The 21,156-nt window shown below is 39.8% G+C and overlaps 1 protein-coding gene across 6 annotated transcripts in view; it reads right to left on the bottom strand.

Moving 5' to 3' along the window:
- Positions 1 to 9,057: 9,057 nt before the first annotated feature.
- The window catches only part of MPP7 (MAGUK p55 scaffold protein 7), a 150,357-nt gene continuing 138,258 nt past the window's right edge, over positions 9,058 to 21,156 (bottom strand). For 5 of the 6 annotated variants that reach the window (XM_051802422.1, XM_051802418.1, XM_051802420.1 and 2 more), the window contains 5 exons: positions 18,368 to 18,448; positions 16,478 to 16,571; positions 15,296 to 15,404; positions 13,623 to 13,766; positions 9,058 to 12,235 (listed from right to left, as the gene is read on the bottom strand). In XM_051802422.1, the coding sequence (XP_051658382.1) occupies positions 12,056 to 12,235; positions 13,623 to 13,766; positions 15,296 to 15,404; positions 16,478 to 16,571; positions 18,368 to 18,448 (608 nt within the window). In that variant the 3' untranslated portion in view covers positions 9,058 to 12,055. Of the gene's footprint in view, positions 12,236 to 13,622; positions 13,767 to 15,295; positions 15,405 to 16,477; positions 16,572 to 18,367; positions 18,449 to 21,156 lie in introns of those variants that run through there. The other variant, XM_051802424.1, reaches the window with a different exon arrangement.

Consider the following 21,156-nt stretch of genomic DNA (forward strand, 5'->3'; position numbering starts at 1 on the left):
CTAACATACATATGTACTGTTACAGTCTGACTTATAAATGCTCAGTAGTAAAGTCAGCAGGAATTGAGCACTAAAACTGGAGAAGAGTAAGTGGAAAGAGATCCTGCTGTATTTGCAGACTCGTGGTAATAAGGAGAGTGCTCCCGACTGCTCTTGGAAACTTGTCATGTAAGTGAGTAAGGGGAGAGGTCAGATAGTGACAGACTGCTCTTCCAGCCTGAAATGGGGGGTTGCACCAAATCTAAAAAACCAAAACTAGTTTGAAACATGCATTTAACTAAAAATTAATGTTATTAAAGCAAATTATACCCATCATTTAGAAATGTAGTCTGAAAGTACCGTAACTCCTGGCTTCTCTTCAGATGATGTCTGGCAGTGTGCTATGTATTATCCACAAAGTATCTTCCAGAATCCCCAGCACCCTGGCTTCAGGAGCCACTCTGAATCTCACTAAATTCTGATGATTCTGATGTCATTTTCTAAGCTTAAAATATTCTTACAAGTGACATCAATCATGACTCAACTGGGCCTTTCCTGCCACATATGACAAAGGCTCCTATTTTTAAACTTCCAGACAAACACAGCCTGTATAATTTATTTTTTTTTTGCCAAAAATATGTCAGTTCAAATCTCACTGTTCTGAGCATATTCTGTTCTTTTGGGATACTTGTCAGCTGGCCTATTTGTATCAGGTTTATAAGAAATTAAATGTTTTTCAAGAAGCAAAATAACAGACTTGGAGAACAGAGCTTCCACCTTGCATTATTCATAGAATTTGTGAAAATCTGTGGTTCTATTGTCAAGAAGCACAGAGACTAATTGCACAAAGCCAACAATTCACTCAGTGTGGTGGTTAAAATGGATAAAAATGATTTGTATTAGTGCTTGCAGTCTCTTGGAAAAGTCAAATACTGCCTTGACATTCTAAAACCCAGGCTGTACAGCAAAAGTGGGAGAGTACCATTTTGTATTAATTTAAAAATGCCTAAAACGGATTATCCCCTTCTAGCACTCAGTATTTGACTGCTTCCTGGAGACCCGAGATGCTGATTGTAACTGGCTACACTCTTCCAACTCGTTGTGGCTCTCATTCATCTTCCAGCAGAGCAGTGAAAGTTTTACTTCCTACGTAGAAAGATATTTACTTCCTATGTAAAAAAATATTTACAGAGATTCCCCACAACCAGTTTTCCCACTTATAGTAAGCTGTAAATGTTCATCTCCCCTGTTTCCCATGCATGGTGGGCTCGCTATTCCCATGAACTAGCTGTTCCTCTTGTGCAAATCCCTAGCCCATGCATGTATCTCCATGCATTTCAGTACTGTCACTTCAGGTTCGTACTGTTCACTTTAATCACCTTGCAGGGTTCAAAGGACACCTGGACATATTCTCATCTCTAGTCTCTAAAACATTCACCAAAAGTTCCAGTATAAAGGATTTATTGTATGTCCTTACCATACATCTGTTAGACTCTACTTTTTTTACTCTGCTTAAGTAGAATGATGCACAGGTGTAATTGAACTGACAAAAGTGTTAATATTTTTCTAGGACAGATCACTTATATTTAGTACAACTGACATTTTACTCGTTGTTCTTGTTAGTACCCACATTTATTCTAAAAGAATTGTGAAATGAAATAATCAAAAAAGATACCAGCTGCATAAGTCTTCTGAAGCCTCTGTCTGAGTCTGTCTTAGACATTACAAAAACATGCAAGAAGGCTTAGAGATAGTCTCAAAAAAAAAAAAAAAGAATAGAAAAGGAATATCCAGGTGGCTTTTAAACTGCGGAATACAATAAAGTAGAGTTTGGAAAGTATTACACAGAAATATAGTAACAAGAAAACCCAAGATTCAGCGTTTACAAGTTGAAATATATAGTGCTGTGCCTTTGCGTGAGCCGAGATCAGTAAAGCAGACAGAGCTCACCCTACAGGGTTTGAGAACTGCGTGACAGCTCCGAGTTTACAAACGTGTGACTGGCAGCTTCCAGGCGTGCTGAGCAACACTAGAAAATCTTTTAAGGCTTAAGGTTAATGAAGGTTAATTGTTCTGAAACACTGTTTTGTAGATTTCAGTAATAATTACCTAAAGTGACAGCGATGAATTGCTGCCTCCATTTTGAGAGCACTTGGGAAATTACTTAAAAGTGTGTGAGAAGATTTATCAGGAACACACTGTAGGTGTAAAAGAAAGGAAGCCCTGGAAAGACAGCTAAGCAGCAAAGGGCAGGGCCATCTAATGCCGTCCTACAATTTCCATTAAATAATTCAGACAAAAAGTCAATAGATTTATCAGCCACACATATTTACTACCATGTGTTTGACAGGACTTTGAGGTGTTTGCATTGAAATTCGCTCCCAGATTCTAATCTCAGATATTAATCCAAAGATAATAACCAGATGGCTCTCACACGTTTGATTACTTGCCGAAATATTTATCATCTTTGCTGATTGCATCTTATCTTAAAGCCAGACCCTGAGCTCAGAGAAGTCATCAGCTTGGTTCCAGGGTAAGAGCTGCCAACCCCATTGTGAGGAGTGTTACAGAAGTCAAGACCACACATGAAATGAGGCACTAAAGTTCAACAGTAAAAGCTGAACAGCAAGACCTGGCATTAGATTACAGGGTCTTCAGAGCAAAGGCATTCCTGATTTCCCAGGCACAGAAAGACAAGAGGTAAAACTCTGATACTGTTAAAATAAAAATGAAACTTTTCTAACTTCACTAGCACTGTGTGTTTGTCCACTACCATCTCATCTGTGCCACAGAAACTGCAGGAACAATCCTGAGTGCTGAAGTGGTACAAATAGAAGTCATTTGAGGCTAACTATAGGAGGAGTTCCTACTATCGCTCATTTAGGGGTTGAAGTGGTGTCAGCTCTCTGCTGATATTTCACCCTTGTCCCATACACATGATACAGAAAGCAGCAGCAGCCATTAGGTGCTCACAGTGAAGCAATCCAGGCTAAGCACTTTCCAATAGCACAAAATGAGGCAATTTACCAGGAAGAGAGGGAGTTGCATTAGCATGAAAAAATTCTAAGTTATTCACAAGATGCTAAAAGAGAAGGAGGAATCATCAATCCTGAGCACTGGAACCATGAGGATCCATAAGGATTTTACATGATGCTAGTGGGCCCAAGCCAAGTAACCACTGCTGTAAGTGGAGCTGTGAGGGGAGCAGAGCAGTAGCACTGCCTCCCTGCAGAGCTCTCACATATTTGGAGAGAATCTTGCCTCTTGTGTTTTCCACCTAGATTTTGTGACAGATAAGTTAGTGTGGCTGGGAGCGAGCCGGGAGTTCCTGCAGAAAATATGAGCATGAGTGTCTCACAGGGGGTACTCACTGCGGTTGCAAGGACAATAACAAACACCAACCATATAATGGGTCACATTTATTGGCAGCAGAGTTAATACAGCCACCACCATCCCTCTGGTACAAGGGAGGTGAACATGAAGGAGACTCAGGATTAAAAGTGCGATGACCTGGTCAGTGATACTCAGACACATCAACCACACCCATCTTGGGACTTGTTGGACTTGAACAGACTCTAAGAGTAGGCAGGTTTTAATACCATTTCAGAGGATAACTTCTGGAGACCACAAAGTCAAGAGCTACATTCAGACTGTGACACTGTGAAGGGAAACCACGTGCAGAGTCTGCCACGGTGTAGTCAAGGACTGCACATTGGAGTGTGTCAGCTGGCACGGAGGGCAACGTAAATGCTCCCTGCTAAGTTCTTGTAAGTGAAGGGCACAGGGGTGGTGACTGCTTCTTCTCATAGTTAAGAGGGAGTAAACGACACCTTGCTGCTCACATCATCTTTCTGTGCTGTTTTCACCCATAGGTTGCTCACTTTTGTGCCAGACTTGTAGACGTGCTGGTGTTCAGAGCCCAGCAGTGCCCCAGCTTCTCCCTTTCAGTGGTTCCTGGCCAGCCTCTCCTTTCTGCTTCACATTGTCCTTGTTAAACTATTGGCTCCTGACATGGAGAGGCTTTTTGAGAAGATTGGTTAGGAAGAAAGGAAACGAGATTAAACAGAATGGGTCACTTGAGAACACTTGCAGAAATTTTGTCTTTATTTGCTTGGTCTGGTAGCTTTGGAAGATAGGAACTCCACATGTTTTATGGTTACATTTATATAACAAATAAAGTCTTTAATTACAGCAACCCTTACTTTCAAGCAGGCAGTAGGGAAGCCAAAAGAAAAATATAAAAGTTTGCTGTCAGAGTAATAGTGTCTAATAATCAGAAGTATCACATAATCCTCTGAAAATTAAAAATGGAATAATAAAATATTTTCCCCATTTACTAAGTTACTGTATAATCCTATCAGGGATACCATCCCTCATTTCAAACACTGTGGTGTTACCTATGGCAGCCTCTCCCGTGGCAAAGAATGGCACCTCCTGCTTTGCTTGGAAGAGGTTCCCTGCAGCTCCCCTGCTGTGCCGCAGCATCCCCCGAGCCCACGCGGCTGTCTGACAGTCATGGAGAGCGTGGTGTCAGAAGCAGGGTACGAATGCAGTTGGATTTGTGAAGGGAAAATAGAACTTGATACTTCAGTTCCCACAGAGTACTACCACAGAGACTATTCTCTGTAAAACTAAACCAGTGGAGTGATGTTTTACACCACAATATCACATAAAAGGCAAGACAGTTGGCCCAGTGATACTCCTACACAGACAAATTCCTGTGTCTCTGGACAGGTTCACATTTCTTTATCTGGCAAGCATAAAATTGTAGTCTGTGTACAAAGCAGCCTTTTCATTTAGGGAACAATTAAGCTAATCCCACAAGATTTCATGTTTAACTAGGTTTGTAGGGAACAAGTTTGCAGTCTGCATTCAATCAAGCTCTTTTGACTTTCAGAAAATAGGGGCAAACCAGTGTAGTTGCAATGTAAAATTCTAAGCTTCCTGAGATGTGTGAGTCCTGCCTGAGTAAAACTATGCATCTATTTGCTAAAACATTGGTATTTTATCAGGAGACTTCTTTCTTTAGTCTGCCTTTTATCTTCCAATTAAGAAATGTAAGACTTTTTTTTCAGTAAAATAAATTGGTGTACAGTAAAGCACTTGATAAATGCATAGCAATATATACATGTGCACATGTATACAAGGCTCAGTTAAAGCTGCTATTGGCATTAAGGTGACATCAGCTGCACTCATGACAAGATGCAGGCTCTTGGCCTTCAAAGTCACACCTATTCAAGAGCGTGGTCAGGCTCTGTGCTTTTTTCAGTGTGGTTTGAACTGGAGTTGGATCCAGCTGTGGCCAATGATGATCTGAATTCAATGAAGTCAAAAGAAGACAATAATTCAAGTTCAGTTCTGGTTTTTGACAAAACAATGGTTCAAATCAATCTTTGGTTTTGGTTCTACTTCCTGCTTAACAGCTGTGTAAAGAAAAACACCTGGAATAATACCCCAGCAGGGCCAATAACTGAGGCTGCTCTTTCATACTATCCAGATAGCACCAATATTAACAAAGCTTTCAAGCCAGTTTTCAACAACAACAACAAAAACCCCAACCAAACCAGAAAACTCCTTTTGTGCCTTACAATAGTAGCCAGGACTACAAATGGGAGTTGGAGCAGACAGTCTCCACTGGCACCAGGCACAGAAACAGGACAAGACCTGCCATTCTGGCTCTGCAGGAGAGAGGCAGAGCACAGCTCACGTGTACGCAACTAATTCCTTGTGCAGCCAAGTTGGACACACGGCTGCCTGGGCCAAGCTTTTGTGAGCCCTCGGCTGTGCCTGGGCACTGCACAGCATGGGCTGAGGCCCTGACACAAAGCTCTAACCACCTGATCCTCCTGGGAGATGCTGAATCCTAGATCTGACTGCCCCAGTATGCCAGCACTGCTTCTGCTGCCAGCTGGTAAGACCAGCTGTGCTTAGTGCATCTCTTTGCACTTTCTTGCTGCACTGCACTGCTCTGCCATCCCTCTGACTGTTTTTAGTGAACTCCTCTGAATCTGGGACTATGTCTTTGTTCCATGTGCATATGGTACCTAACACAAGCCAGTCTGTATTTGGGAGTAGGGCTCCAGAAGCTGCATCAAAGTAGGTTTAGTGGGGAAGCATAACCCATACAGGGCGTGCAAAGCTCCTTGGAGTGGTCTCAGCCCATGGTCACATCTGGGCAATTGCCCCATGTCAGTGAGTGTCTTGATTGTGAAACGTGACTTCCCCTACCACTTGAGGTCTAGACCAATTTCAGGGAACCACAGCTGCTTAAAAATAAGCCAGTAATGCAAGTCTAGGAAAGGGAGGGGACACACCTGGGAATGTCCAGAGGTCACACAGAAAACAATCAGAACTGCCCCCAGCGGCCATTGCCTTAAACAGCTGAAGCCAACACTGGCTGCATAAAATTTAAAATTGCTCCTGGTCTTTTTTACCACGCGCTGCTCTCATGCATCAAACAGGCTGCAGGGACCTCTCAGAGCAATTCTGTTTTCATGGGACAAAACACATTCATATGCTTCTCCATCTGGAACAAACACTAACTCTTCATCTCTGTTTCAGACATACACCACCCCAGTGTCCATAAGGAAGGAGGTAAAAAAATGTCCTTGTATTAAATTTTTTATGTCTCACTGTTTTTCAAGATGAGTTAATTATCCCTTTTCCCCTCTTTGTATTACCTAGACTACTAAACTGAAGCTGTACAAAGGCCAGGAGGAAAACAAAGAATGAAATTGCCAATGATTAAACAGAGTTTGGTAATTTTGTGTTGAAGCTGTGATTGACTCTTGCTGCAAAAGTTAACAAAGTTAGAAGAAAGTAAAGCAACAGCTTGGCCAGATCTGCAGGATCTGTGGTACTCCTGGGTACTACATTTCAGCTCCATAATTCCCACAATCTTAGCTTTGTTTACAAAAGCAGATTTACTGGTGCTTATTTATATTTACCAAGGAGGGAACAGAAACCGCAGCACAGTTGCAGCCAGATCTGTGATCTCCTGTTCGGTGACTCACAAAACCGAAGATGCATTTTCAGGGTGGTACTTGCATTTGTAACGTTCTCAGTTCACCTCTGCCCTACCCTCAGAGCCTCTGCTTTTCAAGTGTACCAAATCCCTAGGTTTCTGAGAGTCTGTGTATAATCCTATAGAAAGCTTGTAATATCTTTGTTAAGACACAAATCTAAATTTCACTTGAAAATTACAGGATGCCTTCTGGGTTTTATTTAGCATATTCAAGTTGTGAATACTAATACAGCTACTGAAAAGAAACAGATCTAATTACAAAAGAAATTGTGACCTAATCTTCTCTCTTTATTGCTTATCAACAAGTTTTCAGATCCTGTTTGTGCCATTTGAACTCTTTTGGAAATCCTGATGATATTTTTCTACATTTATATACTGAAATGTGTAGCTGGCAGTTTTGTGCCACTGAATCCTTAAAAATTTGTTTAAACAGACATGTGTGTACAACTGAAACAGAAGCAAAACCAAATCTCGATACGGATTTACCCTCTTTGTTCAAACGCTGGATGTCAACTACACAAAATACCGTAGTATTTTAGTATAGAGATGTAAAATCATTCCATACAGTCTTCCAAATATCCAACTTGCATTTCAGATGTAGATACCAAGAGGGGAAAGTCTCCAGCTGTCTAGAACTCCAAACTCTCTCATTTGTACTGTCATTTAACATAAGACAAAATTTAAGACCAGACTTTAACTGTTTCCAAATGTTTTTGTGTGTGTTTCTGCTGAAACCTTTAACTGTTATCTAGCACCAGAATTCTAAAACAACAAATACACCCACTGTCTTCCTTTAATTTTGTATTCAGACATTTTTCTGTTGAATGCTTGCTATCACACATTAATCATGATAATATATGATAAATACTTAATGACTCTAAGAGCAAAAGGTTCTTGGGCAAATTGCAAGTACAAATGATTTTAAGAACTGATACACAGAAATCTCTTAATCCTGTGGGGAAATTACTGTAGATAGAATGGTAGTAAAAATAGACTCAGATTATAACTTTAACTTCAAATCTCTGAAGAAACTATTGAACTTTTGAAACCATCTCACAAAAGCTAAATATGAACTTTACTGGGGAAAAAATTCTCCATGCACAGTAGAAACCTGAACCAAAGTACATGTGGGAAATGCAGAATTCTGCACTGAAACAAAACAGAAGGGGCTTAAAAGTCTTCAATCTAATCCTAGTACGTGTTAGGCTTTTTTTTTCTGGAAAAGACATAACACAATGCAAAAAGTAACTCAACTTTCTTTGAGTCCTACAAATGAGCACAACCTCCTTTGGGACTTGTGAGTGGCATAGAAGCATATGTGTCTGATGAAACACTCCAAGTCAACAACTTGGATAACACTCCAACACTTTGTAAGCCCAGACGAGCTGATATTTCAGCTTGATCCACTGACATAAGATTTTCCTCTCAGAAAGAAAATGGTTTATTTTGGGGTGGGCTACAGGAAAAGGTAAACATATATTTTGAAGGAGCATCTGGTAACAAAAAGGAAATATTAAGAATTGTTGTCCTTGTTCTAGGGTGCTTTATTTTTCCACTTAAGATAATTGGAGCATTACAGTTAATAGAGAGACCTATGAAATAATTTACTTCTTAGGCATTTTACCTTTTGAACTCATTTTGTTCATCCTGGAGAAGAGAAAGATTCGAGGAGACCTTATAGCACCTTCCAGTACCTAGAGGGGGCTGCAAGAAAGCTGGAGAAGGACTTTTTACAAGGGTAGGTAGTGATAGGCCAAGGGGTAATGGGTTTAAGCTGAAGGAGGGTGGGTTTAGATCAGGTATTAAGAAGAAATTCTTTACTGTGAGGGTGGTGAGACACTGGAGCAGGTTGTCCAGAGACGCTGTGGATGCCCCAACCCTGGAAGTGTTCAAGGCTGGGTTGGATGGGGCTCTAAGTAACCTCGTCTAGTGAAAGTGTTCCTGCTCATGGCAGGGGGGTTGGAATGAGATGATATTTAAGATCCCTTCCAACCCAAACCACTCTATGAGTCTATGATATGTTATGGTGCAATTTACAATAAAGAAAGAAACACTTTCCGTGGTATATCAATAATTTATTATTTTGCATAAGAAGGTAAGATCAGATTTCAGGTAAGACATCAACCAAGAATCTGATGGCAAATTCAAGTATAGAGCTTGGTACAATATTAAAAAATACTACCCTTTGTTTGACTACGGCAAACAGCTAAAACACAATAAAAACATCTGGACTTGACTGTCAAAACATACAGTTCTCTAAAAACCCACACAGCACAACTTGAATATGTAGAATATTGGAAACATGTTTAGTCGTCTTCGTTCCCAAATTCTTAGGATTCAAAGGAACAATCCACCCCCCTGCTCCCCTTGGTATCCCAGAATAGTTCAGCACACAGGCTCAGCATCCATCATAAGCAGGCTCCTGTCCTGTTGAAACTCTTGGGCTAAGACATTTTTTCTGCCATGACCTGCTGTCATTTCTGCCTGCCTTGTGGAGGCCAGGGCTTTGATTTTTAGCTTTTGAAGCTAACACTGCAATAATGTTGATCTTTCAAGAGTAATCTAGTAATGTAATTAAAACCATTTCTCACCCCTTAAAGACTCTGTGCATGTTTTACTTTGTTGGTTGGATTTATGTTTTTGAGATTCCCCTTCTTTTGCAGGTGTTACTATTGAGGAATTAGCTCCTGGCTCAGAGACGGGGCAGGCAGCCATCCGTCTGGGAGACTCCTGCCAGGACTGTGCAGGGATCAGAGGGTCAGCCTCTCTGTAAATGCTGCTCACTGCTGCCCAGGACAGCAAAGCTGTGTAGAAGATCCTCTTAGACCACACCGAACCAGGAATGGGAATTAAATTAATTTCATTTCAAAAGGACAGGAAAAACAGCCTGTAGGACAGCCAGAACTGTTCCTACCAGAGAGTTTGCAGATTATTCTAGCATCTATTTCATAAAGAGAAAAGCAGGTCCCTTATGCGAGCGTGACAGTGCCCCAGTGTTCTGGGACAGCCCAGGTCAGAAGCAGTGTTAATAGTGTTTTAGGAAGGACTAAACCCCCTCTTTTTGGAAATGGCCAGATCCTGAGAGGTGCCGAGTGCCCTCTCAGTTTCAAGAGAAAGCACTCGACGCCTCGCAGGCAAAGGCAAACTGACCCGCTGAATTCCATATCCCCTGAAAAAATAGTTTAATTTTCAGTAATTAAAAAAAAATAGAAAATGTTTTCTCAACTCAGATAATTTCTATGCAATTTAATCAACAAATTCCTATTTATGTTACAAAAAAGTTTAAGTCCACCAGGAAAATGGTGAAATTTGACAAAAGTTACATTATAGCTGTTCCAGCAGAGCGTGTATCCATACACTCAGTTCATCTGTAACTCTTGCATAAACATTTCCAGACTCCTGGGGATTTTGCTGTTGTTTCTTGCATTTCATTTGTTTTATAAGACTCTAAGCCAAATGCAATGACCCACACATTAAATACACATTTAGAATAAAACTGCAAAATCTGATGGCTTTATCAGCATAAGAACTGAAATAAAATATTTACATGGAATGTTGAGCTCCATTTACAGAGACTGTTTCAAATTACAGACTTAGTAATCTCTTTAATAAATGATCACACTGACAAGAAATTTAAAAACTTAACATCCCTTTTCAACCCCTTCATAAATATATAAAGTTTCACTAAATTCTTTTTTCTTTAAACAAGACAGCTATATTCTCTTTACAGATTAACATGAAATAATGGTTTCCCGTTTGAATGTCACAGATGGGATGATCTGAAGTCAGCAAGTTCCTAAACACATTCTGTACTTACAAGACATATTCACAACACAACACACAGGTGTTACTTGGTCTTCACATGTGTACTCACTTCCTGCACATCGGTGGTAAATAAAGAAAAATACCAAATTATCTATATTAAAAATACATCCTCTAATATACATTTGTTTACACTGCCACATCACATCTTAAAATGGGGTTTCCAACTGTGTCTGACCAGTGACAAGAATATTTTTTACAGTGAAGTCTACAGCATTCATTTATTTTTGAGTGGAGACAAAATACATGTTACACTACTAGAAAGTATCACAACATACTCAACAATAGAAAGAATTAATCTCTTGCAACTGCTTCCTAGTATCCAAGGTTTCCTCACTGTTTGAAAATTTCTGATGGGAAAGTTGTTCTAAAGGATGCCAAAAATATTTTAAATCAATTTAAAGGGGAAAAAAAGTTATTTACTTTGCTGCTATTCATATCACTTTGCCACTGATTTTACAGAAGATTAATCCCAAAGACTGAAGTTGTATACATACTAACTCATGTTTTTTCCTATTTAAATAATTATTCCCATTAATTTTCTTTCTTGTGGCACAGGGCATGCGTGAAAATATTTTCAATGTGTGCATGCTCACAGCTGAGTATTTCACAATTAAGCCACTGAATACATCTTTCTTTCCGTGATTATGTAAGTGCAAAGGAATACCAACATCACTCTGGACATGTAAGACAAGGTTCACATCTAGAAAAGTAAAAACACTTATCTTGATATGTAATTAAAACTATGATGTTTTCCTCATAAAAATGTTGGTCACTTTTGCCCGTTTCAGTTCTCTCAAGCATTTAAGGGGCAATAACTTCCAAGTGCTGATGTGCTCTCTATGGGAGCAGTTATGCTTAAAACCACTGAAGTGCTGATCTCCAGTATTGACTCGTATCTTCTGCAAACTCTCTGTTAAAAAAGCTCACCTTGGAAACACACAGATGATGATAAAGAGGTGTTTGGCAGTTTTGTTACAGTAGTATTAGCTCACTTTATGGAGCGTAGTAAAGCTCCGGTTTAATCTGACTGTTCTGCCCCGAATTGTGGGCAGGAGAATTGAAGACACAGGAAAACAAGACCAGTTCCAAGTGCATAAAGAGTATACCTGCTGCTCAGTAGAGTTAAAAGCCCTCCTACCAAGAAAATGACCATTGAGTGCTGCCTGAATCATGCCCCAGACTGAGGCGCTGATACAACAGCAGATGTTCTGGCTGTTTAAAATGTTACTATGAATGGAGCCAGCTGACGGGAACCCAGAAGGTCTCGGTCTCCAACCTGTCAAAAGTTGTTTTAAGCTCACTGTAAGCTGTAGCGAGGTCATCGTTGACTATCACCTTGTCAAAGAGGTGGCCATACTGGCTCTCCATCACGTGGGCAGCTTTAATCATTTCGTGAAAATCTTCCTCCTAGTAAGATCAGTGCACCGTCAGTCCATAGCAACATTGCACTAACTCACTCCGTACTAAGCACAATCCACTTGCTTATTTTTTATCTTATCAGAAGATGGAAACTGTACTTTTAGTTAAAAATACCCAGAAATTACAATTACAAGTGATCTCAGAGAGTCTTCTCATGAGTTGACTCTGCTCAACAGGCAATTCTTTCATCTCTCCCCTCGTAGTGACACAATTAGTCACTGCATGGTAATTACAGAGACATTTTCTGCTAGCAGCACCACTGGAAAATGTTTCTAGTTCTTTACTTTGATGATACATGTAAAGTTTCATTACTTAAGTCTCAGCTTGATATTAGTGTGTGACATATTACAGTGCAGCCTCTTTTCTTTTAAGAGCTTGGTAGGAGCCATCATTCTATGTCTGGTTCAATCTGACTTAGTGGATTCTCTTCATGTTTGGGAAGAGAAGAAATCTTGGCAATTTGTTTAAATAACTTTGAGAGATTAAACCCGTCCTAACTAAGTAATGTCCTGAAGGTTGCTCTTAAGAATGAGCTCCTCTTACTTTTTTTATATCACAAACCAACATTTTCTTATAGCATGTAATTTCCAAACTATTTCAAATGCACAATCTACACAGATACAGTCTGGTTATATCTGTGACTCAGTTTGAAACAAACCCTAAAAAATCCTAAATAACATCTGAATGAGGGAAAATTATACACATTGGAAATGCAGATAAAAAGTCTAACAATGATCAGCTTTGCTGTAGCTTCAATTAAAATATTTCATTATATTACAAGGAAGCAAGCAAGTTACTGCTGGGTAATCTAAATTTTTTTCTGACTATTGACAAAAAGCAGCATTTTTTGCTTGCTTAGATTTTTCTTCTTCTTTCTTAGAGTGTTCATTTCCCTATAGCATTCAAAAAACCCACTGTTTCTCTAATCCACAAATATGTGCTTTTTATTAAAGTAGCTTTGACTTTTTTAATTGGTTCTTTATATTTGAATTTTCTTCTAAACTTAGACCCTGTAATACAGTTGATAAAACAAGGAAATTCTTATATTTGAATAGAAACATCTAAGCCCAGATGCAAATGTTTTAAAGGAAATCCACAGCATTCTCTCTCATAAAAGTATACTTGCACTGTGGGGATTCTTCAATGACATACAATCAGAGGACTATGGAAAATGTAAATACCCACGAGCATATCAAACAATGAGAACACCACAGTAAACATGTGACATGAGAGAGCTGGGAAACAGCAAGATGCTACGTGTAAGCCCTGACAATGCTGTCAGTGAGATCCAGTGATCACCTTTATTTTCAAGGTAAACCACTACAACAAAACTCTTAACAGGTTCTCATGTTTTGCCATGTCTAATTATACTTACTGTAAAGGGTTTTGCAGTTCCCTTATCATCTTTACTTGAAATAATCTTGGCATTTTTTCTGGTCTCTCTCAAACGGTCAAGCGATGGAGGCTTTATAAATATAACGAATGGTTTAAACTCATATGTCCGTAAGTGTTTCACTGTCTGGGAAGAGGGAAGTTTTTAATTAATTAGTTTATTTTGCACAATGGAACTTACTGTAATAACAGAAACTCTCCACTAACTAAAATAAACCCATAAAACACTTCTAGGCAGGTATTTTTCATTTAGTGCCATCCTGCTCTGCTGACCAGCACTGATTCACGTAAGGAGAATTTTCATGTGAATGGTAAGAAAACCACTTCTCCAAGGGTGATCATTACCCCTGATTTCCACATGGCTGCTGGTAAACCCCATCATTCCAGGAAAGGCTGGGCTGTGCACACCAGTGCCACTGGTAGCACGAGGATGGAGGGGAACACAAGGTATTCAGGAGGAGCCAAGAAGTTCAAAAGTTCAATGGATTTTAGCAGGAATAACACTTTGTGTACCCATGAAAAATAGCAGAAAAAGGTGTCTGTGACACTTGGTCACAAAAGGTCAATGATTTTTCTTTTCAATACTTTGTGCCCACCGCACAACCCCCTGCTGTTCACTCTTTCTGTGCAAGCCGAGTGATGTTATGTGTGGAGTTAGAAACACGTCTATGATTTGGATTGCAGCACAGGGTAAAGTAGGGATGGCCAGCAGCTCAGGGTAGTGGATGGACAGCCAAAAGCTTTCTGTCCTCTCCACACTGCCAGGGCCCACAGGAAAATCCTATGTTGGAGAGTGGGGTGCCAGAATGGTTCACAAGCTTGGGTCCCCAAGAGAATTTCGTGCTTTGCTGGAAAACTGGGCTGGGTGGGACAAGCAATGGTCTCACAGAGCAGGAGCCTCTGCCCAGCTCCCCTCCTCCCCTGACACAGGGTATGGCTTCCCTGGCCATTCCTCTGCCAGTGCAGCCTTGCTCTGCTCCTCAGGCACAGCCCTGCATCTGAAATTGCCCCAGAAACTGTGCACAAGTCATACACTGGCCACCCTTGGAGAAGAAATGCTCTGGATGGGTTTAAACAAACTAGTTCAGCTCCCGGAAGAACTGTGGTTTTTAGGAGCAAAAAAATTCCCAGTGGAGCTGTTCAGTGGGGTTAAAAGACAAGGTCAGTGCAAGAAAAAAGGGTTTAGAGAGGAATGTTCTTAACAATTATCCAGCCAACATCACATTTAGTGCATTCCTTGACTCATGTCCACCCTGCATGGAAACCCTTGTCATGAACAGTCTGGTGAAACGTGAGAGAAAATTGCTGGACTGGGTGATACCTCAAAGCTGTTCCAAAATTAAAGTATCAGAGAGAACCTTTAGCCCAAACTAATAGAGAGATGAATGGAAATATAGGAGCATTCTGTAATTAAATCTTTGGTATTATGCTGCAGGCTTTCAATTCACTTATTTACTAGCTGTATAATGGCCAATTTGTATTTAGGTTTCCTTCCTCTCCTTTCAGAGAACCTTGCTGTGATAAAGGTACCCAGCAAGCCCACTCAACAGTCATTCCGTGTGGGATAAAATACACCTTTTTAGAAATAATTTTTTTCCTGGAATCCCAATATGCAATGTGGGGAAGTGCAAGAGTACTGATGACATGCTTACTTACATGAGGCTGCACATCCAACAAACAAACTTTGTTTTTAGCTAGAACTGATCGAACAGAGTCTAAACTTGTACCATAGTAGTTGTTCTTATACTCGCCATACTCGATAAACCTGTGGCAGAAGATGAAAACAACTGGAATCATTTCCATTTTGTGCAGAAAAAAGCTTACCAGTTTGGTTTATAAGATTTAATTCGGGAGCAAAAATATTGTACTTTACATGAGGGTTTTACCATGTTTTATAAAGGAAATGCTGTCAAGTACTTCAGCATGTCAATTTTAAGAAATCTTCTACTTTACCGCTTTCAAATCAGTAACACCTGCTTGTATTACAGCTAAAGAGAAAAAAGTACTGTAGTCCAACAGCCCACTAATGTTTTCCATCACCTCTTTTTCTGAACTAATGCAATGCAATAAAACAGTGGATAAGCTAAACAATAGAAACTACTGAAATTTCATTGCACACTACAGAATATCCAAATTCTCTGTCTCAGAAGAGGAGGAGGAGTGACGACGGTGCTAATGGAACCAAGGCGGCTGGTTATTTGCTATAAAAGTACAGGCGCTATTTGCCAGAAAAGCAAAGCACAGTTTGAAGTTTCAATAAAACCCACAGCCTTGTGTCTAATACACTTTTGCCCTCTGAAACACTAGGGCAGAATTTCAAGCTGCAGCATTTTACAGGCTGCTGGAGAGCACGATGCTACCATTGTCTTAATTTTAGTTTGCTTCCTAGAAGGTGTACAGGCAGGGGCTTCACTGTAGATCTCTAAATTCAAAAGCAGAGGAAGTGCCTGGCCTGAAAGAGAGCAGAACTATGCAAACATAGACTCAGGCATGCCTGCAGCACTTCCATGGCCCTTCATCCTAGAGCTGCAATGCTTTATTGCTATCACAGAAGATGCTCTATTAAAAGAGTGCTCCCCGATCCTAAGAACCTACAATTTCAGTGTCTTGAGGAGATGAGGTACTGAAACTCCTTGGAAGCTTAGAAACAGTTGTGTTTGTTGCTTTTTTTTGCTCTGTGTTTTTTGCCAGCTGCTTATATAACAAAATGTAATTTTAACACATCTTCAAATCACTGCAACTTATATCCACTTTATTATCTAACATAACAACCAGCCCCATTCTATAATAAAGCCATTGTTTTAACTGCAGTTCTAGTTAAAAATCTCTTCAACATACTTGTTATTCTGTACGTCTGTCTCAAACAAGTGCTTGGAAATGAAAATGTATTCGACACCATCACTTTCTTGGCTTCTCCTTGGACGAGTAGTGTCTGCAGTTTCATTAGATGAAAAAAAAAGGAAAATATGCACAAAACAATATAATGCAAACCAGTTCAGAAAACACTGAAAAGCACAAACTCTTTGTGCAATACTAAGTGTAGCACTTCCTTCACTTCTGAAGGATGTAAGGTTGCCCTGGAGCTGGTAGTTGGCACACAAGAACATGACAGGATTGCGTTTTAAAAGTGTGCAGGAAAAAAACTACTGGACAAGTATCAGATTATCATTTTTTATTAACTATTGGAAAAATCCAATAAAATGAGGACAGCTGAATAATAAAAGGAGCAGCAGTCCATAACAATTACCCCAGTCTTGCCTCTTGTTAAACTTATTAGCATATGAGACCATAAAGGGAAACAAAGCTCACCAACCTGATTTATAAAATGTTATGTTCATTAACAACACTTGCAGCTCTGCTATGTGAAGCATAATAATAAAAAACCGGGGTGTGAACTTTATGTTTTAGTGCTTTTCTTTTTCTGGTGATCAAAATTGTATTCTGTTTTCTTTCAGTAGCCTTGTACTATTTGCACTTCTGACTTTCCCCCAAGTACTAGGTATAAGGGGTTTGCCTATAAATGAAACTCACTTGTGGGGGTTGCCACTTATGACTAATGAACTCATTCAGAAGTCCTATTTAATACAAGCCGTATGTTACAGCATTTGTATTGTCCATCACATATGAACATACACAACCTGCTTGCAGCAACACAGTCTTAAATGCCATTTGATAGCACACTCTTCTCAGGCTGACACAATGAGGAACATTTCCAAGGCAGGAACCCCAGTTCTCCCTCTCCAAGTCCTAACTTACTGAATTTCAGGGAGAGGGATTTCTTTACGTGTTTGTTTTAAATCATAACCACAAATTTGGAAGAGAAAAGAGAGAAGGCAGCTTGATGAATACTGGCAATTTTTAGAGAAATATTTTTGGGCAAATGATTGCATATGCTTCAATGTGTTAAATATTTTGGGAACATCTGGCTTTTTTTGCTGTTGTTGTCTTCAATACCCAGCTGAAGCAAATATGTGCAAATGAAATGACTTGCCAAACCAAATGCATTTGTTTTTCTACCTTGCAAATTCATTCATATATATACTTTATGGCATACCCGCACTTGCAAAAAACCTGTGACAGTATCTACAAATTTGGACTCATATTTTTGAAGGATCCCTATAGGAGGTACAACTAGGAAGTAAATCAAGAAATGGAAGTCCAGAACTGCTGAGTTCTCCATATTAAAGAAAACCCAATAAAGTATTGTAAAGTTAACACAGCACAATGTTATTCAATTTTATAAAAATCACACTATGTGGTCAGATAGGGGGAAAGAGGAAAAAGAATCACCAAATCAACTTTACTAAAGCTAATCAAAGGGATTTAATTAATTTATTCATAGATTAAACTGTTTATCATCAGTCTTCATTTTTCAGCCTAATGGAGAAAGGCCATTTTGCTGAATGCAAGCACTGGTAACAGAGTGTATTTCACTGCTTTACAGGGTGTTCTTCAGCTGAGTTTCATTTACTAAACCTCACTGACATCAATCACATTAAACTTGTACTGAAAGTGTACTGCTATGCCTCTGAGCCAAAATATCTGATCAGAGTAATTAATGCTATTTAATACAGAACTGCAGCAGCACTTTTAAAAATTAGAAAAGTAATTTGAATGCCAAGCATGCATTTAGGGACCCAAATTTGAAAGTGCCTTAAAGGTAATGCAATAATAAAGGCTAGTAATGCCAGTATATCATTAGGAGAATAGAAGTGCATTTTTACTTACGTGGCACTGTTACCCCGTAGTGCTGGGTGTCACTGATCAGCAATTTCCGTTTAAGTTCATTCAGTCCAACCCCTACAGGACCTGGAAGAAAAATAATCGTCCTATTTCCCAACAGACAGTTCTCTCTTGTCTTCAGTACTCTCCAAGGTAAGACTACATAGCATATAGCTATGACATATACTGCCTTTTAATCAGCCATTTGGAAACGCCCATGGTTTTTTAGCCTCTCCTATAATATACAGCGCTGACAAATTTCAGGGGATGTAGTTGGCAGTTAATCTGCTCTGACTTTATTAATGAAGAAAAATCAGTGAAAAAACAAGTTTCCAGTAAAGCTAACTTTCTTTTCTACAGAAACTACCCTCGGTATGGACCCATCTCCATCCTCAGCCCTACTACAGACCCCTGCATCCTAACCTGCAGCTTTCCAGAACAAGAACTGGTTTGGCTGTTCGTTTTGCCAGAATATTCCCAACTTGCAGACCAGAGGACCCTGGCTGGCATGTGCAAAGTGCCCCCAAAGCCTTTGCAATCTGTGTGTCAGCATGGCCTCACTCCCCCCAGCTACTGCATCCCTTGCCTACCTGCACCAGATGCCCCTGGGGACAAATGCTTCCAACTTCTCCTCATGCCCTGGAAGCACTGCTCCTTCCAGCCTTTGCTGCAGGCAGGAACACTGCCTGACTCCTGGCTGGCTGTAGCTGTCACCATCCACCTTTTGATTGTATGAAGGTGGCATTGCACAGGGAGAGGAAGGAAGGAGAGCACTTGCCAGGTCACAACCAGTTTGGGATGTTTGGGTTTCTTTCTTTGTTGTTGATTTTCTTTTAAACTGTGCTTGTCTCCTGCCTGCTGTCTGAACTGTTCCAAAGCAAATGTTTCCTTCTTCACGCAACTGCCAAAGAGAGACCACTCCTGGAAAGAGGATGGTAGGACAAAACAAAGACTGCATGGAATTTTTTTGACCTGTCTCCTCCACCTCCTCTTGAGTAGTGCTGTACTAGAAGCTACTGAGCAGACCTTCCTTTTGGCTTTCCTGTTGTCCCTAACTAGTAGCTCTTTGCCAGTGGTGACAGATGTCTCTGTTTGTGAGGTCTCAAAGGCTCCACAGGCACTTGGTGTGGGCCTCCAGGGGCCCTTCATGCAGGGCTCCAGCCTGCCTGTCCCCCTTTGTGGCAGGGCCATGGTGCTCTGTGTGAAGGGAGCTCAGCTCTGCATGCTTTTATGTTTCTGACAGTGCAGCAGCTAGCTCTGTTTCTACAGAGCCAGGTCAACAGCAGAACACAGAGGAGAGTCACTGGAACCACATCCCAAGTAATGCAAGGATATTACATGTGGTTTTAAAGAAAATTCTTGTGCACCTAGTAAAAGTGACACATTTATGCATGGAGTGGTTCTTAACAAAGACATTTTAAACACTGGAAATACAAAACCTAATAAACATATCAATGAAGTAGTGTTGTATTGGCTAATAATTAGTCAGAGTCCGAAAACAGACTGATGCTTCAGTACCTTCAGATGCCTATTTGTAAAAATGGCCTATTTGTAAAAATGGCATCAAACCCTGTCTGAATTTAGAAACATATAATGATGAAAAGCTAGTGTTTGCTACTGTGCTGCTACCCCCAGACTATTGTCTCTCTGTAAAGTCTTAGGGTTTCTGTATTTAAAATTTCTATGTGTTTTCATCAGTTAAATGCACAACTACATTTCAAATTCCATTTCTGACCTTCCTGTAAATTAATCTATCGGTATGTATAAATATTTACTTAATATGGTGTACAGCAGCCTCTACTGGTGCATGTCTGCAGAGGACATCAATGTGTTATGCAGATAATAGCATTACTTTTGTTATTATTTATGAAAAAATTCCCTTTTTAAGTAGTCCAGCCATTTAAGGCAAATATGGATTTTTATAGGAAAAGTAATTAAAACTCTTAATATATCCTAGCAAAGTAGAACAAAACAAGTGGAATTCAATTTAAAAAAATATCACTGTATTGCTTTCAAGTAAAAAATCTTTTCCATCAAACCTACAAAAATATTACTTCATCAGCTGACGTTCTGTCAAATCAACAATATGCTTTTAGCTCTATTTATTATAAAGAATCCAGGCTTCACTTCCTGTAACGGATGTTTTGGAAACTTAAATCAGTTTCCAGACCACAAGCTCACTACTGCTCTGTCTCCAAATTACCATTTAAAAATCACCTTTAAATTGAACTACTGAAAGGTGTAGATTCTTCTTTTTCAGTGCTGTCCTCACAGATTTCTCATAATACTGGAGGCTGATTCCTGCTTAGCAAAGACATCCATTATGCAGATTTTTACATCTCCCAAGTGAGAGTTCTCTTCTGAGTATTCTTTTCATTTTGATGTAGCAGAGAAAGATGCCAGTTTCTCATAGTTATGAATCTGAACACAATTTGAACTCAAAAAGAGAATGAAGTGGCAGGATTGAAAAGGACAATCCAGATTCTTATAGTCAAATGTCAGGCATGTGGGATCCATGACTGTAGTGTAGTTTTGGTTTACTATAAATCACCCCAGGCAGCAATATTTACAGCTTTGGTGACAGATTTAGAGATACTTTGTTTACTTTTTTAAAGGAAGGCTTATATTGTTTGCTGTTGCATGTTGAGTCATGCAAGCTAAGTAATGGTAGAATCCTGCAAGTGGACTGTAGTGCCCACCTCACTTTATTGAGGGACATTTTCAGAATTAAACCACCAATCATTAAAACTTGCACTAGATTTTGTACCACTCAGACATGTCTGAAGAAAACTGAA

The sequence above is a fragment of the Manacus candei genome, unplaced genomic scaffold (assembly GCF_025592945.1).
Source record: "Manacus candei isolate 608988 ecotype Guabito, Panama unplaced genomic scaffold, ASM2559294v1 h1tg000056l, whole genome shotgun sequence".
Classification (NCBI taxonomy): domain Eukaryota; kingdom Metazoa; phylum Chordata; class Aves; order Passeriformes; family Pipridae; genus Manacus; species Manacus candei.